Source organism: Balaenoptera borealis (genome assembly GCF_965194805.1).
Source record: "Balaenoptera borealis genome assembly, chromosome: 18".
NCBI lineage: Eukaryota > Metazoa > Chordata > Mammalia > Artiodactyla > Balaenopteridae > Balaenoptera > Balaenoptera borealis.
Genome location: NC_138877.1, coordinates 26,649,763 through 26,672,656, shown reverse-complemented (window position 1 = coordinate 26,672,656; position 22,894 = coordinate 26,649,763). Strand labels below are relative to the sequence as shown.

General features: G+C 37.3%; 1 protein-coding gene across 1 annotated transcript in view; it reads right to left on the bottom strand.

The window, feature by feature from the left end:
* SUGT1 (SGT1 homolog, MIS12 kinetochore complex assembly cochaperone) overlaps positions 1–22,894 on the bottom strand; it is a 42,591-nt gene that overhangs the window by 643 nt on the left and 19,054 nt on the right. The window contains exons 11-12 of the mRNA XM_082365640.1: positions 13,675–13,765; positions 9,190–9,371 (exon numbers count right to left, since the gene is read on the bottom strand). Of these exons, the coding sequence (XP_082221766.1) occupies positions 9,190–9,371; positions 13,675–13,765 (273 nt within the window). The remainder of the gene's footprint in view (positions 1–9,189; positions 9,372–13,674; positions 13,766–22,894) is intronic.

Genomic DNA, 22,894 nt, shown 5'->3' with positions numbered 1-22,894 from the left:
CATTAAGAGAATTCTGTAAAGACCGAAATACATGGAAATCCAAAGGTACAATAATCTGGTGAATACAGTGGATGAATGAGAACTTCTCAGCCAAGCTGTAACAGTTTTTCCCTGGTCATCAAAGAAACATGTGGTCTGGTGTTATCCTGATGGAAGATTACGCGTTTTCTGTTGACTAATTCTGAACGCTTTTCAGTAAATGCTGCTTTCAGTTGGTCTAACTGGGAGCAGTACTTGTTGGAATTAATTGTTTGCTTTTCCAAAAGTAGCTCATAATAGAGGACTCCCTTCCAATCCCATCATATACACAATATCACCTTCTTTGGATGAAGACTGGCCTTTGGTGTGGTTGGTGGCAGTTCATTTAGCTTGCCCCATGATCCCTTCTGTTCCATATTATTGTACAGCATCCACTTTTCATCGCCCGTCACAATTTGTTTTAAAAACGGAACGTTTTCATTACGTTTAAGTAGAGAATCACATGCGGAAATACAGTCAAGAAGGTTTTTTTCACTTAACTTATGTGGAACCCAAACATCAAAGCGATTAACATAACCAAGCTGGTGCAAATGATTTTCAATGCTTGATTTGCATATTTTGAGTATGTCGGCTATCTCCCACGTGGTGTAACATTGATTGTTCTCAATTAATGTCTCCATTTGACCGCTATCAACTTCAACTGGTCTACCCGACCATGGAGCATCGTCCAGTGAGAAATCTCCAGCACGAAACTTCACAAACCACTTTTCATCAGTCACAGCACCTTCTCCATACACTGCACAGATCTATTTTTGCATTTCAGTTGCGTTTTTACCTTTCTTGAAATAATAAAGCATAATATGCAGAAAATGTTGCTTTTTTCCTTCCATCTTCAATATTAAAATGGCTACACAAAAATTCACTCATTTTGGTAAGTTTTTAAAAAATGCACCCTGATGTGACAGCTGTCACAATACAATCTAACAAAATTGTTTCAAATGAAGTTAAAGACAACTAAACACTACTAGAGCCATCTTACTGGGGAAACCGAACGAACTTTTTGGCCAACGCAATGAAATTGGCTCCCAAAGAAAACGATAATGTAATCTCTTTTGCTGAGCACAGTAAAGACTTTGCAAAGTAAACTCTTTCTAGTTGGACAGAACTTTAAGAGCCTCTTCTTAATGTTCTCTCTATGTCAAATATACACAAGTGTATGCTGGAATTATTTTTAAATCAAGGTACATACACACACAGACACATAAAGTTAGTGTCTCAGTAAAGCACTGGTCATCTATTTACTACCCAATGAATATAACACCTACCAACAAACCTAGCATATTCATAAATACATTTAAAAAATAAAGCTCTGTGTAATTGTTAATGCAATAAAAATTCACTGATTTGGATCACAGCAAAGAACAGAAAATTGTTAAAATCTAAACATTTAAAAATAATTAGCTATGTTACTGGTGAATGTATAAAGTTACATATGCTACCATTACACTGGAGCCTCAAAATAATCCCAATGCCCCACACTCTCTACCAAGCTCCTTTCTGTGGGTTCCTTTGCACGGAATGCTCTTCTCTGTCTCGGTTCTTTTTATGTCTTTAGTTATCCTCCAAACATGACATGTCACCATCTCTCTGTGGCCTTCTTTGACCCTAGTCAGGACTCTAGCTACTCTTGTAGGACTTGTCTATGACACTGCACTGATAAAATTTTACGAATCTGCCTTCTCATACCTGCTTCCCACCCGTGGCTCCAAACTAAAGCTGAGAGTTTCTAAAAGGAAAGAAACATATTTTACCAATACTTATATCCTAGATCTAAGTGCAGTGGCCTGGCACACAGTAGGCTGCAAGTAAAATACTGAATAAAATGGGACAAGTTTATATAATAACTACTCCTAAGAGAACTAACGGTAGCAGATTTAATTTATAATCCGATCATATTTGCTGATGACATTTATTTTCCCCTTTCTTCTTATGGACTGCAGTGCAACTGACCACTTCCCTGATTATTCTGTATATGTTGGTCTTTTTGCCCAATTAGACTGACAGATCAGAGATAAGATAGAGTCTGTTTCTTTGTACAGGCAGATCTCGTTTTATTGTGCTTCACTTTATTGCACTTTGCAGATACTGCATTTTTTGCAAATTGAAGATTTGTGGCAACCCTGCATCAAGTGAATCTATTGACGTCATTCTTCCAACAGCATGTGCTCACTTCATGTCTCTGTCACATTTTGATAACTCTCTTATATTTCAAACCTTTTCACTGTTATTATCTTTGTTATGGGGATGTGTGATCAGTGATCTTTGATGTTACTACTGCAAAAAACTATGACTTGCTGAAGACTCAGATGATAAAGTCAGCATATTTTAGCAATAAAGAATCTTTAAGGTACATGCATTATTTTTTAGACATAATGTTATTACACACTCAGTAGACTACAGCATAGTGTAAACATAACTTTCATATGTACTGAGAAACCAAAAAAGTGTGACTCACTTTATTGCAAAATTTGCTTTATGATGGTGGTCTAGAACTGAACCCACAGTTCTCCAAGGTATGCCTGTATTCCCCCACAAAGACAGAAGCAAGCCCTTGGTATGTTCCAGGTCAATGCTGCCAAACAGCTTATTTTATGCATACGTATGGTTCAGTTACAATTAGCCAAGTTTCTGTATGAAAATGGACACAGATTCTATAATATAACTTTGAAATCTCACACACTATTTTGTCCAGCAAGTTCTTAAAAGTCAACACTGAAACTGATTTCAGGGACTTCCCTGGCGGTCCAGTGGTTAGGACTCCACGCTTCCACTGCAGGGGACACACATTCAATCCCTGGTGGGGGAACTAAGAGCCTGCAAGCTGCACAGCGCAGCAAAACAAACTAACAAAACCCTGATTTCTCCTTTTGGAGGCATTAAGTGAGTGTACTTTTTCCTAGTCTTCCCACTAAGTACAACTAAAAACCTTGTATGTTATATAAATAACAAATATAAGACAACTCTAAAAGGTGAAAAGAAGACAAATCAGCTAGGGACCTTGGGACCCAAGGAACAACACGGTGGTGAGTTCTTTGGGTTTTCTTTTTGCCTTATTTTTTCTGAGAGCTGGAACTGAAGAAGCTGGAAATGCCAAAGGGTGCAAACAAAAAAAGCCCCAACAAAAGTCTGATTTCTCTAGCCAATGGACAAACAGAAAGACAGAAAACTTTTAGACAATAATCACTCTAGCTAAACACCACAGTAAAAAACTGTGGTCCCATCCCCACCCAGGCCAGTGAAGGCTGAATGAAGAGCCTAGACTTCCACCCATGCTATGCTATCACAAACCGGCCTCCTCTGTTGCCTGTTGTGTCAGTGGAAACCACGTGGGGAGCTGGAACTCCTACCTATTCCCAACAGTAACAAGGAGATGCCCTGGGGTGTCAATGGAGGTAGAGTGGGGTACCTGGATTTCTACCTCCACCTGGCAATAGTGAGGTAGTGACTTCCCTTCCTTTGCCAGAGGGGTTGTCAGAGAAAGCCATCTAAGACAGATGGTTTAAATAAGATCCAGAGTCTCATAACATGAAAATGTCCAGATTTCAACTGAATATCACTTGGCACTGGTGAAAAACACCAAGAACCAGGAAGATTTCACATTATATGTTTAAAAAGAGAAGACAATCAATAGATGCTAACACAAAGATGAAAGAGATGTTAAAATTATCTGACACATTTTTAAAGTAGTCAGGGTAAAAATGCTTCAACAAGAATTATGAACTAGCTTGAAACAAATGAAAAAAATAGAAAACCTCAGTAAAGAAACAGAGACAGGGCTTCCCTGGTGGCGCAGTGGTTGAGAATCTGCCTGCCAATGCAGGGGACACGGGTTCGGGCCCTGGTCTGGGAGGATCCCGCATGCCGCGGAGCAACTGGGCCCGTGAGCCACAATTGCTGAGCCTGCACGTCTGGAGCCTGTGCTCCGCAACGGGGGAGGCCGCGATGGTGAGAGGCCCGCGCACCGCGATGAAGAGTGGTCCCCACTTGCCGCAACTAGAGAAAGCCCTCGCACAGAAACGAAGACTCAACACAGTCATAAATAAATAAATAAAAGAACGTGAATTTCTTTAAAAAAAAAAAAAAGAAACAGAGACATAAAGAAGAACCAAATGAAAGTTTTATAATTGAAAAATACACTTGAAATGAAAAGGTCAGTGAAAGGGCTCAAGAGCAGAATAGAGAGAATAGAGCAAAGAATCAGTGAACTAGAAAACAGAACGATATAAATCACCCAATCTGAATGACAGAGACAAAACAGAGACAAAATGAACAGTCTCAAGAATGTGTAGTACTGTAACAAAATATCCAATACCTGTGTCATCGGGTTCCAGGAAGAAGAAAACAAAGAAGGTAGGTCTGAAAAAGTACTCAATGATATAATGAATGAAAAGATCCCAAATTTGGCAAAAGACATAAACCTACAGATACAAGAAACTGAGCAAATCCCAACCAGTATAAACCCAAAGAAATCCTTGTCAATAGAGAGAATCTGTCATGGACAGATCTACCCTGAAAGAATGCCCAAAGGAAGTTCTCCAAACAGAAGGAGGGACTTCCCTGGTGGTCCAGTGGTTAAGAATCTGCCTTCCAATGCAGGGAACATGGGTTCAATCCCTGGTCAGGGAACTAAGCCTGTGTGCCACAACTACTGAGCATGTGGGCCACAACTAGAGAGCCAGCATGCCTCAACTACAGAGCCCATGTGCCACAACTACTGAGCCTGAGCACAACTAGAGAGAAGCCCACGCGCCGCAACAAGGAGCTCACGAGCCACAGCGGAGGATCCCGCGTGCTGCAACTAAGACCTGATGCAGCCAAAAATAAAATGAATAAATAAATAAATATTGTTTTAAAAAATGAGAGGAGAGGAGACAATGTGTTCAGGAATTTAAAAAGAAAAAAAGAAGAAAAGAAACAAAAAATGGAAACCTGAAAGTCAGAAAGGAAGAAAGAAAGGTCACAATATAGGTAAACACAATAGAGTTTGCTTTTCCTCTTAAGTCTTCTAAATTATTACACTGTATGATGTGGTTTCTAAACATATATAGAAAAAATATTTAAGAAAATTATAAATGAGAAAAAGTAAAAGGACATAAAGGGAGGTAAGGTTTCTATATGTCATTCAGTGTCAAAAAAAAATGACACCAGTAGACTATGATAAACTAAGTATAATATAGCTAATATAAAATCGAGAGCAACCAAAGATACACTACAAAACACTATAGATAAATCAAGGTGAAATTCTAAAAAATGTTCAAGTACCCATAGGAAGGCAGGAAAAACAAAAACAAAACACAGAACAAACAGAAAACTTACATGGTAGACATAAGTAAGTCCTAATGTACCAATAATTACATTAAATGTTAAGTGGTCCAAATGCATCAATTAGAAGAGATTGGCAGAGTAAATTAAATAAAACATGACCCAACATGCTGTCTAAAAGAAACTCACTTTAAATATGACTTAGAAATCTGAAAAAGAATGAACATATATATGTATAACTGAATCACTTTGCTGTACACCTGAAACTAACACAACACTGTAAATCAACTATACTCCAATAAAACTTATAAAATAAAATAAAAATTTTTTAAAAAATGACTTAGGGGGACTTCCCTGGTGGTGCAGTGGCTAAGAATCCGCCGGCCAATGTAGGGGACACAGGTTCATGCCCTGGTCCGGGAAGATCCCACATGCCACGGAGCAACTAAGCCCGTGTGCCACAACTACTGAGCTTACGTGCCACAACTACTGAAGCCCACGCGCCTAGAGCCCGTGCTCTGCAACAAGAGAAGCCACCGCAATGAGAAGCCTGCCTGCCACAACGAAGAGTAGCCCCCATTCACCGCAGCTAGAGAAAGCCCGCGCGCAGCGATGAAGACCCAACGCAGCCAAAAATAAATAAATAAAATTAAATTAAAAAAAAAAAAAAAAAAAAAAACGACTTAGGCAGGTTGAAAGTAAAAGGATGGAACAAGATATATCATGCAAAAATTAACCAAAAGACATAAGAATCAGCTATATTAACATTAAAGCAAAGAAAATTACCAGAGCTAGAGAATGACATTATATAATGATAAAAAGGACAATCCACCATGAAAATATAGCAATCCTAAATGTATATGAACCAAACAACAGAGCTGCAAAATATGTGAAGCAAAAATTGACAGAACTTAAAGGTGAAATCAATAAATCCACAATTATAGCTGAAGGCCCTCTCTCAATCAGTAGAACAGTAAGACAGAAAATCAACCAAGAATATAAAAAAACTCAACAAGAATATCAATCGACAGGATCTAAGTGACACTTATAGAACACTCCATTCAGCAAGAGTAGAATATACATTCTTTTCAAGTGGAATATATACTTAGGATAAGAAGTCTCAAGTGAAATCAAAATATATACTGAACTGAATAAAAATGAAAAAGTAACATCAAAATTTGTGGGAGACAGCTAAATTCTTCTGAGAGGGAAATTTATAGCATAAACACATATAATAGAAAAAAGAAAAAGGGTCAAATCAATAATCTAAGCTCACATCCGAAGAACCTATTAAAAAAAGAATAGCAAAATAAACCCAAAGCAAGCATAGGAAGAAAATAATTAAAAGCAGAAATAAATGAAATTTAGAACAAAAAAAATAGGAGGAAAAATTTAAGATCAACAAAAAGCCGATTCTTTGGGGGAAAAAAAGTCAATAAAATTGACAAACCCTAGCAAGACAAAGGAAAAAAAAAAAGAGAAAAGACACAAATTACCCCTGCAGTTCCCTTCAAAGCTGAAGGGAAGCCTACCAACACTAACAACTTAAACGGACCAATTCCTCAAAAACAAACTACCACAAGTCACTCAATATGAAACAGACAACCTGAAGAGTACTATAAGCTATTAGGATAATCAAATTCATAATTTAAGATCTCCCAAAGAAAGAAGTATCAAGGCCTAGATGGCTTCACTGGTTTACAGAATCTTTAAAGACAACACTAATTCTACAAACACCCTCCCCCCAAAAAAGAAGAGGATGGAGCACTTCCCAATCCATTCTATGAGTATTACCCTGATACCAAAACCAGAAAAAGACAGCACCAAAAAAGAATACTGTAGACCAACATGCCTCATAAATATAGACACAAAAATGCTTAAAGTATTTGAAAATAGAATTGAGTAATATATAAAAAGAGTTATACACTATGACCAAGTGGGGTTTATCCCAGGGATGCAAAGCTGGTTCAACAGTAGAACAGTAGAAATCAATCATATTAATCATATAAAATCACCACTTTGACAAATTAAAGAAAAAAAATCACCTAATCGTATTGACCACATGCAGAAATATTGCAGAAAAAGTATTTGACAAGTCAACAGCCACTCATGATAAAAATCTCAGAAAAAAAGAAACAGAGCAAAACTTTCTTAACTTGATAAGCATCTACAAAAACCTACAGCTAACATTATACTTAATGGTGAAAGACTGAATGGTTTTTCTCTTAAGATGGAGAACAAGGCATCGGTGTCTACTCTCACCAATCTTATTCAACATTGTGCTGGAAGTTCTAGCCAATAAAAGGAAATAAAGGGCACACATATTGGAAAGGAAGAAATTAAACTGTCCCTATTTGAAATACCTCCTTAGGTAGGTTTATTCCTAGGTATTTTATTCTTTTTGCTGCAATGGTGAATGGAATTGTTTCCGTAATTTCTCTTTCTGATCTTTTGTTGTTAGTGTATAGGAACTGCAAGAGATTAAACTGTCCCTATTTGAAGATATGATTGTCTACATAGAAAATCACAAGGAATCACAAGGAGTCTACCAAAAAAAGCTCCTAGAACTAGTAAGTGAGTTCAACAAGGTAAACAGAAGATAAATACAAGACAAACATTAAAAACAAAACAAAAAAAACCCTGTATTTCTAGATACTAACAACAAACACGTGGATGCCAAAATTAAACATATAATACCATTTATAATCACTCAAAAAAAAAGAACCAAATACTTAGGCATATCTAGTAAAACACACAACTACTGAAGCCCACGCACCTAGTGCTCGTGCTCCGCAACAAGAGAAGCCACCACAATGAGAAGCCTGCGCACCTCAACGAAGAGTAGCCCCCGCTAGCCGCAACTAGAGAGAGCCCGCGCACAGCAATGAAGACCCAATGCAGCCAAAGTAAATAAATAAATAAACAAATAAATAAAAAAGAAATGTTCTCTATCTTAACTGTCAATATCATGGTTGTAATATTATAATTCTGCAAGATGTTTCTACTGGGGAAAACTGTAAAGGATATAAGGGATCTCTTATTACTTCTTCCAACTGCATGTGAGTCTACAATTATCTCAAAAGAAAAAGTTTAATTAAAAAAATTTTTAAGGCAATAGTGAAAAGCACAATCATGATCAGTTACCACTTGGTAACTTACATGGAATATCTGAGCCTCAAACACACTTATTATCTATATATTAATTTTAATTATTAAATATTAACTTTAACTTTCTACTGTAAATATAAATGCCTTAAAAGAAGACAGTGACATTTCCAGAGCTACGGGTAAAAGTCAAATGATTACAGCTTCAAGCAAAATCTACATGGTTCTACAGTGATGACTAGTCATTAAAATCTCAGAACTTGAGGCCTAATTCAGGTGGTAATCATGCCCTGTCAAAAAGCCTGAATTTTCTTAATCAATACAGAAATTATTAACAAACCAATGAATAATTAATGTGCACCTTCTACTTGGCAAACACTGTTTGGGAAGTTTCCCTTCTATATTCTTCATCTGACACTGAGATTATACATGATACCAGAAGGTAAACACTGGAAGCTCACTCAGCTATTGTGATAAATCCAGCTGGAATAACTCTATATCACCCACTAACTATAACCTTGGTATTTCTTAAGACTTCCAAGTTCTAACTCCCTGATGAAAAAATTTATTTGGAATATACCATTTGTTTCTCACCTCCACAAGTTCCCAACTTCCTCAATAATTACTCTAAGTTTAGAGCAAGAACAAATGTTCAGACCAAGTCCATTCAAAATGGTCTCCCAACTATAGTACGTGCAATCTGATCTCAAATTACATACTTATTTTTTTTTAATTTGTGTAATTTACTACTACAATAGATTTTCTTAAAGTTTATGTTCTTACAAATGATTTGTTCATGGCACGTTTCACTTCATCAGAACCATCTGAATAGATCTGCTGAAATAATTTGTTTAAAGCTGCATCTCCCTCCAACTTCTCATTCTTTTCTTCTTCTTTGATCTCACCAACCAATTTATCCCAATTTCTTGTATAATGAGATGATGATGGATACATCATCTTTACATCTATGGAGTAAAAAAAGACAAAAGTGATTAATCAACATGTGATTATGTCAAGCATACGTAACTTTCCGACCATGGTGTATACAACATCTTAGCAAATAGTTAAGTCACTGAATTTCATGTTTGTAATAAATGTCTTTCTGACATATAAATCAATAATTAACGTTTACACTTCTAAAAACTGAACCAGTTAGCATAATGTAAAATCTGGGAATTTCTTTGGAGCAAAATAACTCAAAGTGTAAACTTTTGGTACATTATGCAAAATTAGATTAAAAAACAGATCCTTCATGTTAATGATAGGAGAAACTGGGTGAGAAGCATACAGGAAACTTTATGTTTACAAAAAAGGTGCAAAGATAGTACAAACAATTCTAAAAATAGTAATTTTTTAAAAAGTTGCTTCATTAACAAATTTCTCTAAACAGTTTTAATAAATGTTAAAAATGTGGCTTCTCCTGAGGTACTTGTATCTTTCAGAGTAGAAATAAGCTAAAAGTAATGAATTGCCAGGCCATCTGCCAGTGAGTTAGGACGCCATCCTCTCCCCACATTAAAAATATTAGATTACTTCAGTAGGAGAATACAATAAAGAATTCCTGAATGTTGAAAAATACTACATGTGATGATCTAGAGTTCAGTGCCCACATCATGCACACATAGAAAATAATAATATTTGTAGGGCACATTGGGATAAACAGAGGCTGCCTGCAGCCAGAGAGGCAACGAACCCAGGGACTCAGGCACTGCCAAGGCTGCCCCAAAGACCAAGGGAATCAAGATCTTCCCACACAAATAATTAAAAACTAACTAAATAGGTTACCTAAGAGCTGTAAGAGCAGTTCTGTCCACTATTCAATGGAAATATAATGTAAGCCACAAATGCGACTCACATACATAATTTAAAAATTTCTAGTAGCCACATTACTAAAAAGAATCAGGTGAAATGTATCCTAATAATATGTTTTATTTAGCCTAATACATGCAAAATAATATCAGGTCAACATGAAATCAATATAAAAATATTAAGATATTTTATATTCTTTTTTTCATACTAAGTCTTCAAAATGTGGTATGTTATTTTACATTTAGAGCACATCTCAATCCAGACTAGTCATATTCCAAGTGGTCAACAGGTATAGGTGGCTTGCGGCTACTACCCTGGACAGTACAGCTATAGAGCTTTAAAAAAAACCTGATTCAAAATTTCCCTATGAGTATATTAGGACACATAAATGCTAGTCTAAATGTCCCTCTTGCACTGCTGCACAGAGCTCTATTTATGCCCTTTCTCAAAATAGTTGAGAAACTACTAATTGTTCATTCTGCTTTTCCATCCTTTCTCTTCATCTGTAAACCAACTCCCTCCCTGCTCATCTCACCCCCACCCCACCCCACAACAAAACAAAACCACAGCACACCACAGTTTTATTCAGGGCAAGCATACTGTTTTCCAAATTTTATCTACCCTTCCTCTACAAGTAATCTCCTCTATCTTCTGTACATTTTCACTACTAGCCAAGAAAACAAAAACACGCGTGCCATGGTAAATTAAGAACCTAGGAAACATGGGTTTAATTAATCCTAATGCTGATTCGCCAGATGGGAGCACAGTTCTAATCTCCATTTTACAGATAAGAAAGCTGACCCAGATAGGTTAATCAACTTGCCCTTATCTGCAGTCTCCAGCTTGTCAAAAATCTGACAAGCATATTAACTCCTTACAAAAATATAACAGGTCAGGAGGAATAGCATCTTGAATCTCCAAGGCAGAGTTTAGAGTTTGTAACTGTAACACCAAAAAATCTTTAATCTCAGAAAAACGTTAACACCTGTAGTGTTAGTTCATCTGGTAGATGAACTACTGAGAGACAGGTAACCTAACTTCCTTGCTTATTCACTATAATATTGATATCAAATAACTGCAAAGATACTCATGTCAGCAGAGACTTCCCATTGTTAAAAATGCAGCAACAAGCAGCATCACACATGGGGTAGAAGAACCAGAGCCAGACTCTGAAGAGCTGGATTTAGTCTCAGGCAAGGAAAACTGCTAGGTACTCTTAGGCAAGTTGCTTAACCTTTCTGAGCCTGTAAAATAGGAAGAACAATACTAAGCTACCTACTATCAGGGCTGCTGTTAGACTCAGGTGATATACTATATTTAAAGTGTTGATATTTCTTTTAAAAAATGCTTTAAGCTATATATAAACCTCAATCCAAAAGTATCTGGGAGTCAGTCCCAAGAAGAGCGCATAACATCTTTACTATACCTTTCACACAAAGTGGGAAGCGGAAGCTTAATAAATAGCTTATATACCAACTTGAAGTATTTCAATTCTTAAAAATTGTCTATTGGTGTCAATTCCCTGGCTTTGTTAATCATGCTATAGGTTAGTTACGATATTATCATCCAGGGAAACTGGGTGAAGGGTACATGGGAACTCTATTATTTCTGCAACTTCTATTAGAATCTAAAATTATTTCAAAATAAAATTTAAAAATGAATGATCTGGGCTTCCCTGGTGGCGCAGTGGTTGAGAATCTGCCTGCCAATGCAGGGGACACGGGTTCGAGCCCTGGTCTGGGAAGATCCCACATGCCGCGGAGCAACTGGGCCCGTGAGCCACAATTACTGAGCCTGCGCGTCTGGAGCCTGTGCTCCGCAACAAGAGAGGCCGCGATAGTGAGAGGCCCGCGCACCACGATGAAGAGTGGCCCCCACTTGCCGCCAATTAGAGAAAGCCCTCACACAGAAACGAAGACCCAACACAGCCATAAATAAATAAATAAAAATAAAATTAAAAAAAAAAAAAAAGGAAAACCACTCATCAATTCCCCAACCTTAAATAATTTAAAAAAAAAAAAAATGAATGATCTGTTGGCTTAGTGTCTTCTACAAAGTGCCACAAGGAAACTATATTTTCTGTTATAGAAGAAAGCAGTGAAAAATCTAAAAGTAGCTGAAACTTAGAGTTACCTCTTTTCAGTCATCAAATCAGAACATTATCTCTAATCAAAGGAAATTTCTCTCCATTCATTAATGAGGCCATTGCCATAGAATATAGTCTTAGACTGTAGTTCTAAGTGTGTCATACAGATTAATCATTCCATTAGAAAATTACCTATGTGCCTATTGCCTATGCTCAGAATTGACCACAACATAAAGTAGTCTGCCCCTTAAAGGGTAAGCAATCAACCTTAGTTTTCTACTCTATCCCTAAGCTTGCCTTAGGCCTTCATTAGCTGTTTGCCTCCACCTCTTAGAAATATACTGAGGGACTTCCCTGGTGGTGCAATGGTTAAGAATCTGCCTGCCAATGCAGGGGACACAGGTTCGATCTCCGGTCTGGGAAGATCCCACATGCTGCGGAGCAACTAAGCCCATGTGCCACAACTACTGAGCCTGCGCTCTAGAGCCCGCGAGCCACAACTACTGAAGCCCGTGCTCCACAACAAGAGAAGCCGCCGCCGCAACGAGAAGCCCGTGCACCACAACGAAGAGTGCCCCTGCTCGCCACAACTGGAGAAAGTCCACGCACAGCAACGAAGACCCAACACAGCCAAAAATAAATAAATAAATTTATTAAAAAAAGAGAGAAATATACTGAAATGGGGAACTTCTTTGGTGGTCCAGTGGTTAAGACTCGGCGCTCCCAATGCTGGGGGCCTGTTTGATCCCTGGTCGGGGAACCAAGATCCCACATGTCACAACTAAGTCTGTGTGCTACAACTACTGAACCACACAACTAGAGAAGCCCGCACACCACAACGAAGACCCAGCACAGCCAAAAAATGAGAGACAGAGAGAGACAGACAGAGAGACATAGACAGAGAGAGAGAGAGAAATGGGCTAGATACTTTTCACTGTGAAGCCCTGAAATTCCAGGAAATTAGAGTTGACATAATTAGAAGAAACAGGAAGGAATAAATAAGAGGGGAGAAGAGGAGGAAATACATCGGCAGAGTAAACTACTAATTCACGTAAAACACAGAAAGAAAAAATAGGAAAGGCCAACACACAAAAGCAAACAACCCCCAACTGACGTCACAAACTGACATGATAAACAATAAATCCCAATTCCCTCTGGGCTTTTGCTGCCATTTATCTGTATTCTTATGCAGTTTAAGAAGTTAGAACCATCATAAGAAATACTCTGTTTTCATTACAGAGCAACCTCCTTATATTCAATGTATCGTATCTTGGGAACATAAATAATGAAAGTAGAAAGAATACTCATTACTATTTAATTTCAACTATATAACACAATATGAATTTAAAGCTCATCAAGGCCAGAAAACAAACCTGTTATGAACCGTCTGGGGTTAGGCACATCTCCTTGCCCCTCTAGCTTTTCCCATCTCACAGCCTCTGGCTTTTTCATTTTAATTTCAATCTGGAGGAAACACCAAATAAAATCTATTATTCAATGTAAAATACACAAAACAGTGAAAAAATGCAATTTCTTTAACTTATCAATGTTTTATAAGAATAGTGTCCTCGAACAGTTTCCTTAAACTATACAAAGTTAAATTCGAAAAACTTGAAACATTTTGTTTCTACTTAAAAGCTACCCTTCAAAAACAATATACATACACACTATAAACTGCAATTAAGAGTCTTGAAATCCATATGCTTTTCTTCTTCTAAAGCAGTGTTGTCAACCAGGGGTAATTTTGTCCTCAGGGGAAATCTGGCAATGTCTGGAGACACTGTTGGGTCATCACAACTGAGGTGGGAGTGAGGAGTGACTAGGGGTACTAAACATCCTACAATATGCAGGGCAACTCCCATGACAAAGAATTATCCAGCCCCAAATGTTAACAGTGCCCACCACTGAGAAACCATGTTCTAAAGGAATTACTATATTTGCATGTACATTAACCTGTTTTAGAGTAGAGAAATTCATTCCTTTGTATAAAAATGATACAAGTGAAACTGAGGGCAGTCATCAGTTAGATCCCTTAAACTATAACTTGCTTGATAAATAACATCCTGTAACCTGCCTTCACTGATTAAGCTCACTTTAATTGTTCTTGCAAATTGCATACCCTCCAAGTTCCATGTAGCTTGAACAACATATCACAAGACTCCTTTAACCATCCCCTATATAAAACACCTCTGATATATGGGGCATTATAGTAATGGTAACTGTTTTCCAGGAACATGGAGCTACTCTTGCCCAGTTCAAACCAGTCAAGACCACTGACCACTCAACTGGGCCATCTCGAGTATCCCATGGATGACCTTTTGACATCAGAGGGCAAAAAATCTTCACCCTCAACTCATGCTAACGCCATTTTCTGAACATGCATCCCATGAAGAAGCACGTAACTCAGATATGCCTACACAGAACACCGATGACCTCACTTCATCATCGTTTCCCACACCTCAGACCACCTTGCTTCTTTATCCCATAAATATCCCAAGCCCCTCACCTCTGGTGAGGCAGATACAAGATTTGTTCTCCCATCTCCTCATTCGGCTGCCTCACAAACAAACCCTTTCTCTTTTGCAAACCCCTGTCCCAGTGTTTGGCTTGCTATGCACTGGGTAAATGGACCTGGTTTGATAACACAAGTTATGCTAACATTTTTACAATCATTCGTTCAATAATCATCAAACACTTACTGTGACCAAGAAATAGTCTTCAGGAATGTGAGGGATTTTTTAAATACTAAAAAGGCATTATCCTTGACCATTCAGTAGTATGTGAAATACTTGAAAAAAAAGTTACTCAAAAGGCAACTAAATGTTCTATAAGCTCAGGAGAGCTCACACCTGGCTGTGAATAGGAAAGGTTTCGGGGCACCTTGAAGGGCTGTGAGGGGTAGGAGCATTTGCAATGGTGGAAAGGTTAGGTCTCCAGAGGCAAAGGGAATTGCATAAAACTGAAGCCGTGAGGTGTGAAAGGACACACTGCATCAGGCAGCAGGATTTGTGTTAGAGCAGTGAAAAATACAGATGGAAAAAAAGGTGTAAGACAGACTATGAGGAGCTTCTGAAGGCTAAACTAAGGCCATTTACTAAAATGAAATGTTAAAAGCATCCTAAAAGCATTTTTAACTCTCTAATCAAGGCTGGTCCCTTAGAATCTACCCTTAACCCTAAGGTACACTCACATAGCACTTACCTTATGCTTTCCTTATTCAAATAATGCTCTCGCCCTCATTTTTAGCCTAGCAAAAATAAGCACTTACAGTGCTGGTAAACACAGTTATAATTATTATGCAAATAGTTTAAGAATCAAATTAGAATTTTATATTCTAATGCTTTTTCTAAGAAAAGAATTACTACTTTTGTAAGTAGAAAAACACCCAGAAGACAGACTTTAAAAAAAGAAAAGCCTACTGTGTCACACTTTGGTACTTTGACCCCTTTGGGGAGGATGAATCATTTAAATTAACAATTACTGGTAATCTTTCTACCAACAGCATTTAGGGGGAGAATCCTTAAAATGTGCATTTTAAAATACTTTAACAAAACACTAAAAGAAATCTGCCAATATTTTCAGTCAGATATGAAGTGATGGAATGGAAGGGTATTTTCTTAAGGTGCATAGAAATGTAACAAAAAATGTTTTCATGAGAAAAACAGGAAACAAATCTCACTAGAAAAGGGGCAAAACAATCAGCATTTTTAATGTAATTTACATGTTTAAGTTCTACATAAATAAAATCAAACATTTAAAAGGATCTCCAGAATTCCCTAAAATGAACTATGATTAACATTTATAAAGTAAAATACTATCAATATCTTCTCATACACAGTATTAAGTGAAAGTACTCTGATTATTTTAAGCTGTCACTGCTGGGATATTTATCAAAAAGGGTCAGAAATCCAACAGCTGGCAATGACACAGAAATAGTTACTGAAAAGGACTACTAACATTATACTAAAACTTAAAACTGCATCTTGCTCCTTTAATTTTCAACTCATCCAGAAATGAAGACCTCACAAACAGCGTGTACATCAACACTATCCTTAACTAACCTCTGCCACGGGGCACCCTATATTCACACGTGTTCCTGAGCTAAGCACCATCTATAAAAAGTCCCTTGTTTCACATGAAGGGCACTCACATCTCTGAAAGCCTCTATAACCTAAATAATTGTGCATTATGAACAAAGAGGCCTTTATAAAGCCAAAGCCCTAAGTCACAACCTGTTTCAACTGAGACATGCTGACCTGAACTTGAAATTATACTTAATCCATTCATTAAAAGAGGTGTACACAATAAATTTGTAGTAGTAAGTGGGAGGTCACTTACCTCTTTTTAAGGAGGTAGTGTCTGGATGCCATGACCCTTTAGAAGTATGGCTTTTCTTTAAACCTGAAGTTCCATTCATTGGAAAAAATTAAACTGCTGTGCAAAGGAGACCTTAGAAGTGGGTGGTAGTACACATAATATTGAAAACTGACAACCCAACAGAGGAGGGATTCTTATTAGTAGTTTGTGAATACTGCTTTGGGATATTATGGCACATTGAAAGTCTTCCCTGTGCATATGAGAGCAACATTCAAGCAAACTACCAAAGGTTTTTTTGTTTTGTTTTGTTTTTTTAATTGGAGTACAGTTGCTTTACAAAGCTGTGTTCGTTTCTACTGTACAACAAAATGAATCAGCTATACATATTCATATATCCCTTTGTTTTTTGGAATTCCTTCCCATTTAGGTCACCACAGAGCACTGAGTAGAGTTCTCTGTGCTATACAGTAGGTTCTCATTAGTTATAAACTACCAAAGTTTTAAGTTAACTTTTAAATTACTTTTGACTTAAATAAAAATAGAATGGCCGATTAATGGTCCCAATAAAAATATCTGAAATTGTACTGGTGGTAATTTGAGAAGTGTCTGTCAGAATCATTTTTAAAAGCATATATAAGCATTAAAAGTGAAGTAGGTGTAAAAAGGAATTCATAGAATATTAGTCTCCCCCCTCTTACCTTTTAAAAAAGCTGTTTTAAGTGGTTTATTGTGTACACCTCTTTTAATGAATGGATTAAGTATAATTTCAAGTTCAGGTCAGCATGTCTCAGTTGAAACAGGTTGTGACTTAGGGCTTTGGCTTTATAAAGGCCTCTTTGTTAATAGGGTCTACCTCATTTAGGATTCTTTTGAGGATTAAATAAAACCACGTATGAAAACAATATAGCATTGTGTCTGGCAAATAACAACTGAATGCTATTATGAATATCTTCATCATTGTTATAATTAGCTGAAAATCTGGGCAAATTATTTTACATCTCTAGGTTCAGTTTCCATACCTGTAAAAAGATAATAACAATACCTACACCATGCACTAACTGTGAGGATTACATGGGATAATACACAGCAATCAAAACAGTTACCTACTGTAATTCTCCAAAGGTCAAACAACATGGCATTGGCTAAATAAGCTACAGTAAATGCCTATCATGAAATACTTTGCTGTAAAACATCTAAGGGCATAAAAAAAAAATACCCATAATGAATAAGTTTAACAAGACATCTACAGACAGTATGGACAGTAAAATCCTTTTCTTTTGAAAATACATGTATATACATTAATAGAAAAGGCAGCTCTACAATTTGTGGATATCAGCAGCTAAAGTTATTTAAAAAAACAAAAAACAACAACAACAAAAAAAACCCTATTACCACGACCATATCAAAAAGGCATAACAAAACAATAATCCAAAACCCCACACACATCTGTGTGTTTAAAAAAGCAGTAGTAACCTGCCGGGACACCTCCAACCCCATTATATCATAATTAAGATTCTTCTATGAATATCAAGAAAAGGAATTTTAAAACTTCTCAAATGTTAGTGGGTTAAGAAGGCAGAAGGGGGCTATTTGTCTCTAAGACACACATTTTTATTTCCCACAATTTCAGTTAAAAGCCTTCATATTTTATATTGATATAATACAAAAAATTACTTTGACTAAAAATAGGAACACAAGAACATTTCTACAAGGGCAAATTTACTCCAAAGGATTCTGAGAATACTAATTTTTTCTTACAGGGAGTGAATAGTAATCTTTAAAATGAATATTTCACAGCATAGCTGTTACTGAAGTTATAATCCTGTGATTGTGATAAGAGAATATTCTCATGATATTAACAAAATGAAATAAAAGAACCATTACAGTTTAATAAAAAAATGGATTAATAGGCAGATATGTAAGCTGGTATTCAGTACAACATAGAAATAACTATCAAAGGTACTAAAAAAATATGAATTCTGACTAAGAAAAACATATTACATATTACACTGTAAAACATTTAATTAAGGGAATTCCCCGGCAGTCCAGGGGTTAGGACTCAGCGCTTTCACTGCCAGGGCCCAGGTTCAATCCCTGGTCAGGGAATTAAGATCCTGCAAGCTGAGCAGTGTGGCCCCCACCCCCCCAAAAAAAAATTAGTTAAGAAATGCTATTTCAGTATCTTAAGGATACTACCTCTTCCTCTTTTCATTGTAAATTATATTTTGTTTGAATTAGTAACACTTAACCAATGGTTATACATAAATATACAACATGCATATTTATTTGAAGGTGAGAAAGAAAACAGGATTCTCAAAAGGCAAAGAAATAGCCCTTTTAAATCACAGATTTTACAGACTCTCTAATTTCAGGCATATTTTCCCAAGCAAAATGCACCCTTTTCTCCAACCACAGAAATGATTCAAGACACCTGCAAACGTATGAAAAGTAAATTACTATTTTTCCCTTTTAGTGTCATCACTAAATAAGACTCAGTAACCCAGAGAAAGATTTTCAGTATTTTAACATTGTCTCCCTCTGCTGTATAAAAAAGATTCAAAAATTTCATCATTTCCATTAAGATATAATTAAGTACAATTCTTTCCATTTGTTTCCCATAAAACAGCTTAAAAACTGGTAGTTTAACAAAGTAATATATATTACTTTGGGTTAAGACAATAAAAATAATCATCCTCCAGAATATATTCTACAAATAAAAATTCTTTAGTCCAGACTTAGAAAAACCTATGAAAAGAAGCAACTGCTTTACAGAAGTATAAGTATTTTTCCTGGGTCACACTGAACAATTTAGTAACTTGTGAACTTGGGGAAGGCATTTTAAGTCCATGAACCTCAATTTCTTTTAACCTGTAAAACTAAGAAGGAAAATACTTACTACACCCTGCCAACTTCATAAGGCCAACATCAGAATCCAATATAAATTCATTCTCTGAACAACTGCTGACCACCGACTCACTACAAACAGTGCATAGGGCTAGAGTTGCCAAATTTAGCAAATGAAACATACTTATATTTAAAAATTATTCAGTTTGCCAGTCTGCCAAGCTGAGGTGTCAGATCAGCCATTTCTCACTAGTCACTGATGTGAAGTGCTGGGTGTGAGGCCTCTGCATGAAGCACCCTGTGAACAAGTGAAACTAGAGGAAGCACAAAGGAAAAGAAAAAAAAAAGACAAGAATTGTGTCTTGCGAATTCCTCTTGCGAGAGCACCGTAATCACAACTAACTGCTGAACAATCATCGACAGGAAGACACTGGAACTCACCAAAAAAGACACCCCACAACCAAAGACAAAGGAGAAGATGCAATGAGACGGTAGGAGGGGCACAATCATAATAAAATCAAATTCCATAACCACTGGGTGGGTGACTCACAAACTGGAGAACACTTATACCACAGAAGTCCACCCACTGGAGTGAAGGTTCTGAGACCCATGCCAGGCGTCCCAACCTGGGGGTCCAGCAATGGGAGGAGGAATTCCTAGAGAATCACACTTTGAAGGCTACCGGGATTTGATTGCAGGACTCTGACAGGACTGGGGGAAACACAGACTCCACTCTTGGAGGGCGCACACAAAGTAGTGTGCCCACCAGGACCCAGGGGGAAGGAGCAGTGACCCCATAGGAGACTGAACCAGACCTACCTGCTAGTATTGGAGGGTCTCCGGCAGAGGCAGGGGGCAGATGTGACTCACCATGCGGACAAGGACACTGGCAGCAGAAGTTCTGGGAAGTACCCCTTGGTGAACCCTCCTGGAGTCTGCCATTAGCCCCACCAAAGAGCCAGGTAGGCTCCAGTGCTGGGTCACCTCAGGTCAAACAACCAACAGGGAGGAACCCAGCATCACCGATCAGCAGACAAGCGGATTAAAGTTTTACTGAGCTCTGCCCACCAAAGTAACACCCAGCTCTACCCACCACCAGTCCCTCCCATCAGGAAGCTTGCACAAGCCTCTGAGATAGCCTCATCCACCACAGGGCAGACAGCAGAAGCAAAAAGAACTACAATCCTGCAGCCTGTGGAATGAAAACCATATTCACAGAAAGAGAGACAAAATAAAAGGGCAGAGGACTATGCACCAGATGAAGGAACAAAATAAAACCCCAGAAAAACTACTAAATGAAATGGAGATAGGCAACCTTCCAGAAAAAGAATTCAGAATAACGATAGTGAAGATGATACAGGACCTCGGAAAAAGAATGGAGGCAAAGATGGAGAAGATGAAAGAAATGTTTAACAAAGACCCCAAAGAGTTAAAGAACAAACACCTAGAAGAATTAAAGAACACACAAACAGAGACGAACAATACAATAACTGAAATGAAAAATACACTAGAAGGAACCAATAGCAGAATAACTGAGGCAGAAGAATGGATAAGTGACCTGGAAGACAGAATGATGGAATTCACTGCTGCTGAACAGAATAAAGAAAAAGGAATGAAAAGAAATGAAGACAGCCTAAGAGACCTCTGGGACAACATTAAATGCACCAAAATCCACATTATAGGGGTCTCAGAAGGAGAAGAGAGAGACAAAGGACCCAGGAAAATATTTGAAGAGACTACAGTTGAAAACTCCCTAACATAGGAAAGGAAATAGCCACCCAAGTCCAGGAATCTCAGAGAGTCCCAGGCAGGATAAACCCAAGGAGAAAAAGGTCAAGACATATAGTAGTCGAAATGACAAAAATTAAAGACAAAGAAAAATTATTAAAAGCAACAAGGGAAAAACGACAAATAACATACAAGGGAGCTCCCATAAAGTTAACACCTGATTTCTCAGCAGAAAATCTACAAGCCAGAAGGGAGTGGAACAATATATTTAAAGTGATGAAAAGGAAGAACCTACAACCAAGATTACTCTACCCGGCAAGGATCTCATTCAGACAATCAAAAGCTTTACAGACAAGGAGAAGCTAAGAGAATCCAGCACCACCAAACCAGCTCTACAACAAATGCTAAAGGAACTTCTCTAAATGGGAAACACAACAGAAGAAAAGAACCTACAAAAAAAAGCTCAAAACAATTAAAAACATGGTAACAGGAACATATATATCGATAATTACCTTAAACATGAATGGATTAAATGCTCCAACCAAAAGACACAGGCTTGCTGAAAGGATACAAACACAAGACCCACATATATGCTGTCTACAAGAGACCCACTTCAGACCTAGGGACACATACAGACTGCAAGTGAGAGGATGGAAAAAGATATTCCATGCAAATGGAAATCAAAAGAAAGCTGGAGTAGCAATACTCATATCAGATAAAATAGACTTTAAAATAAAGAATGTTACAAGAGACAAGAAAGGCCACTACCTAATGATTAAAGGATTAATCCAAAAAGAAGATATAACAATTATAAATATATATGTACCCAACAAAGGAGCACCTCAATACATAAGGCAAATGCTAACAGCTATAAAAGAGAAAACTGACAGTAACACAATAATAGTGGGGGAACTTAACACCTCACTTACACCAATGGACAGAAAATCCAGACAGAAAATTAATAAGGAAACACAAGCTTTAAGTGACACAATAGACCAGACAGATTTAATTGATGTTTATAGGACATTCTATCCGAGAACAGCAGATTACACTTTCTTCTCAAGTGCGCAGGGAACATTCTCCAGGATAGACCACATCCTGGGTCACAAATCAAGCCTCGGTAAATTTAAGACAACTGAAATCATATCAAGCATCTTTTCTGACCACAACGCTATGAGATTAGAAATCAATTACAAAGAAAAAAAGGTAAAAAACACAAACACATGGAGGCTAAACAATACGTTACTAAATAACCAAGAGATCACTGAGGAAATCAAAAAATACCTACAGACAAATGACAGTGAAAACAAGACAATCCAAAACCTATGGGATGCAGCAAAAGCAGTTCTAAGAGGGAAGTATATAGCAATACAATCCTACCTCCAGAAACAAGAAAAATCTCAAATAAACAATCTAAACTTACACCTAAAGGAACTAGAGAAAGAAGAACAAACAAAACCCAAAGTTAGTAGAAGCAAAAAATCATAAAGATCAGAGCAGAAATAAATGAAATAGAAACAAAGAAAACAATAGCAAAGATCAATAAAACTAAAAGTTGGTTCTTTGAGGAGATAAACAAAATTGAGAAATCTTTAGCCAGATTCATCAAGAAAAAGAGGGAGAAGACTCAAATCAATAAAAATTAGAAATGAAAAAGAAGTTACAATGGCCACCACAGAAACACAAAGCATCATAGGAGACTAC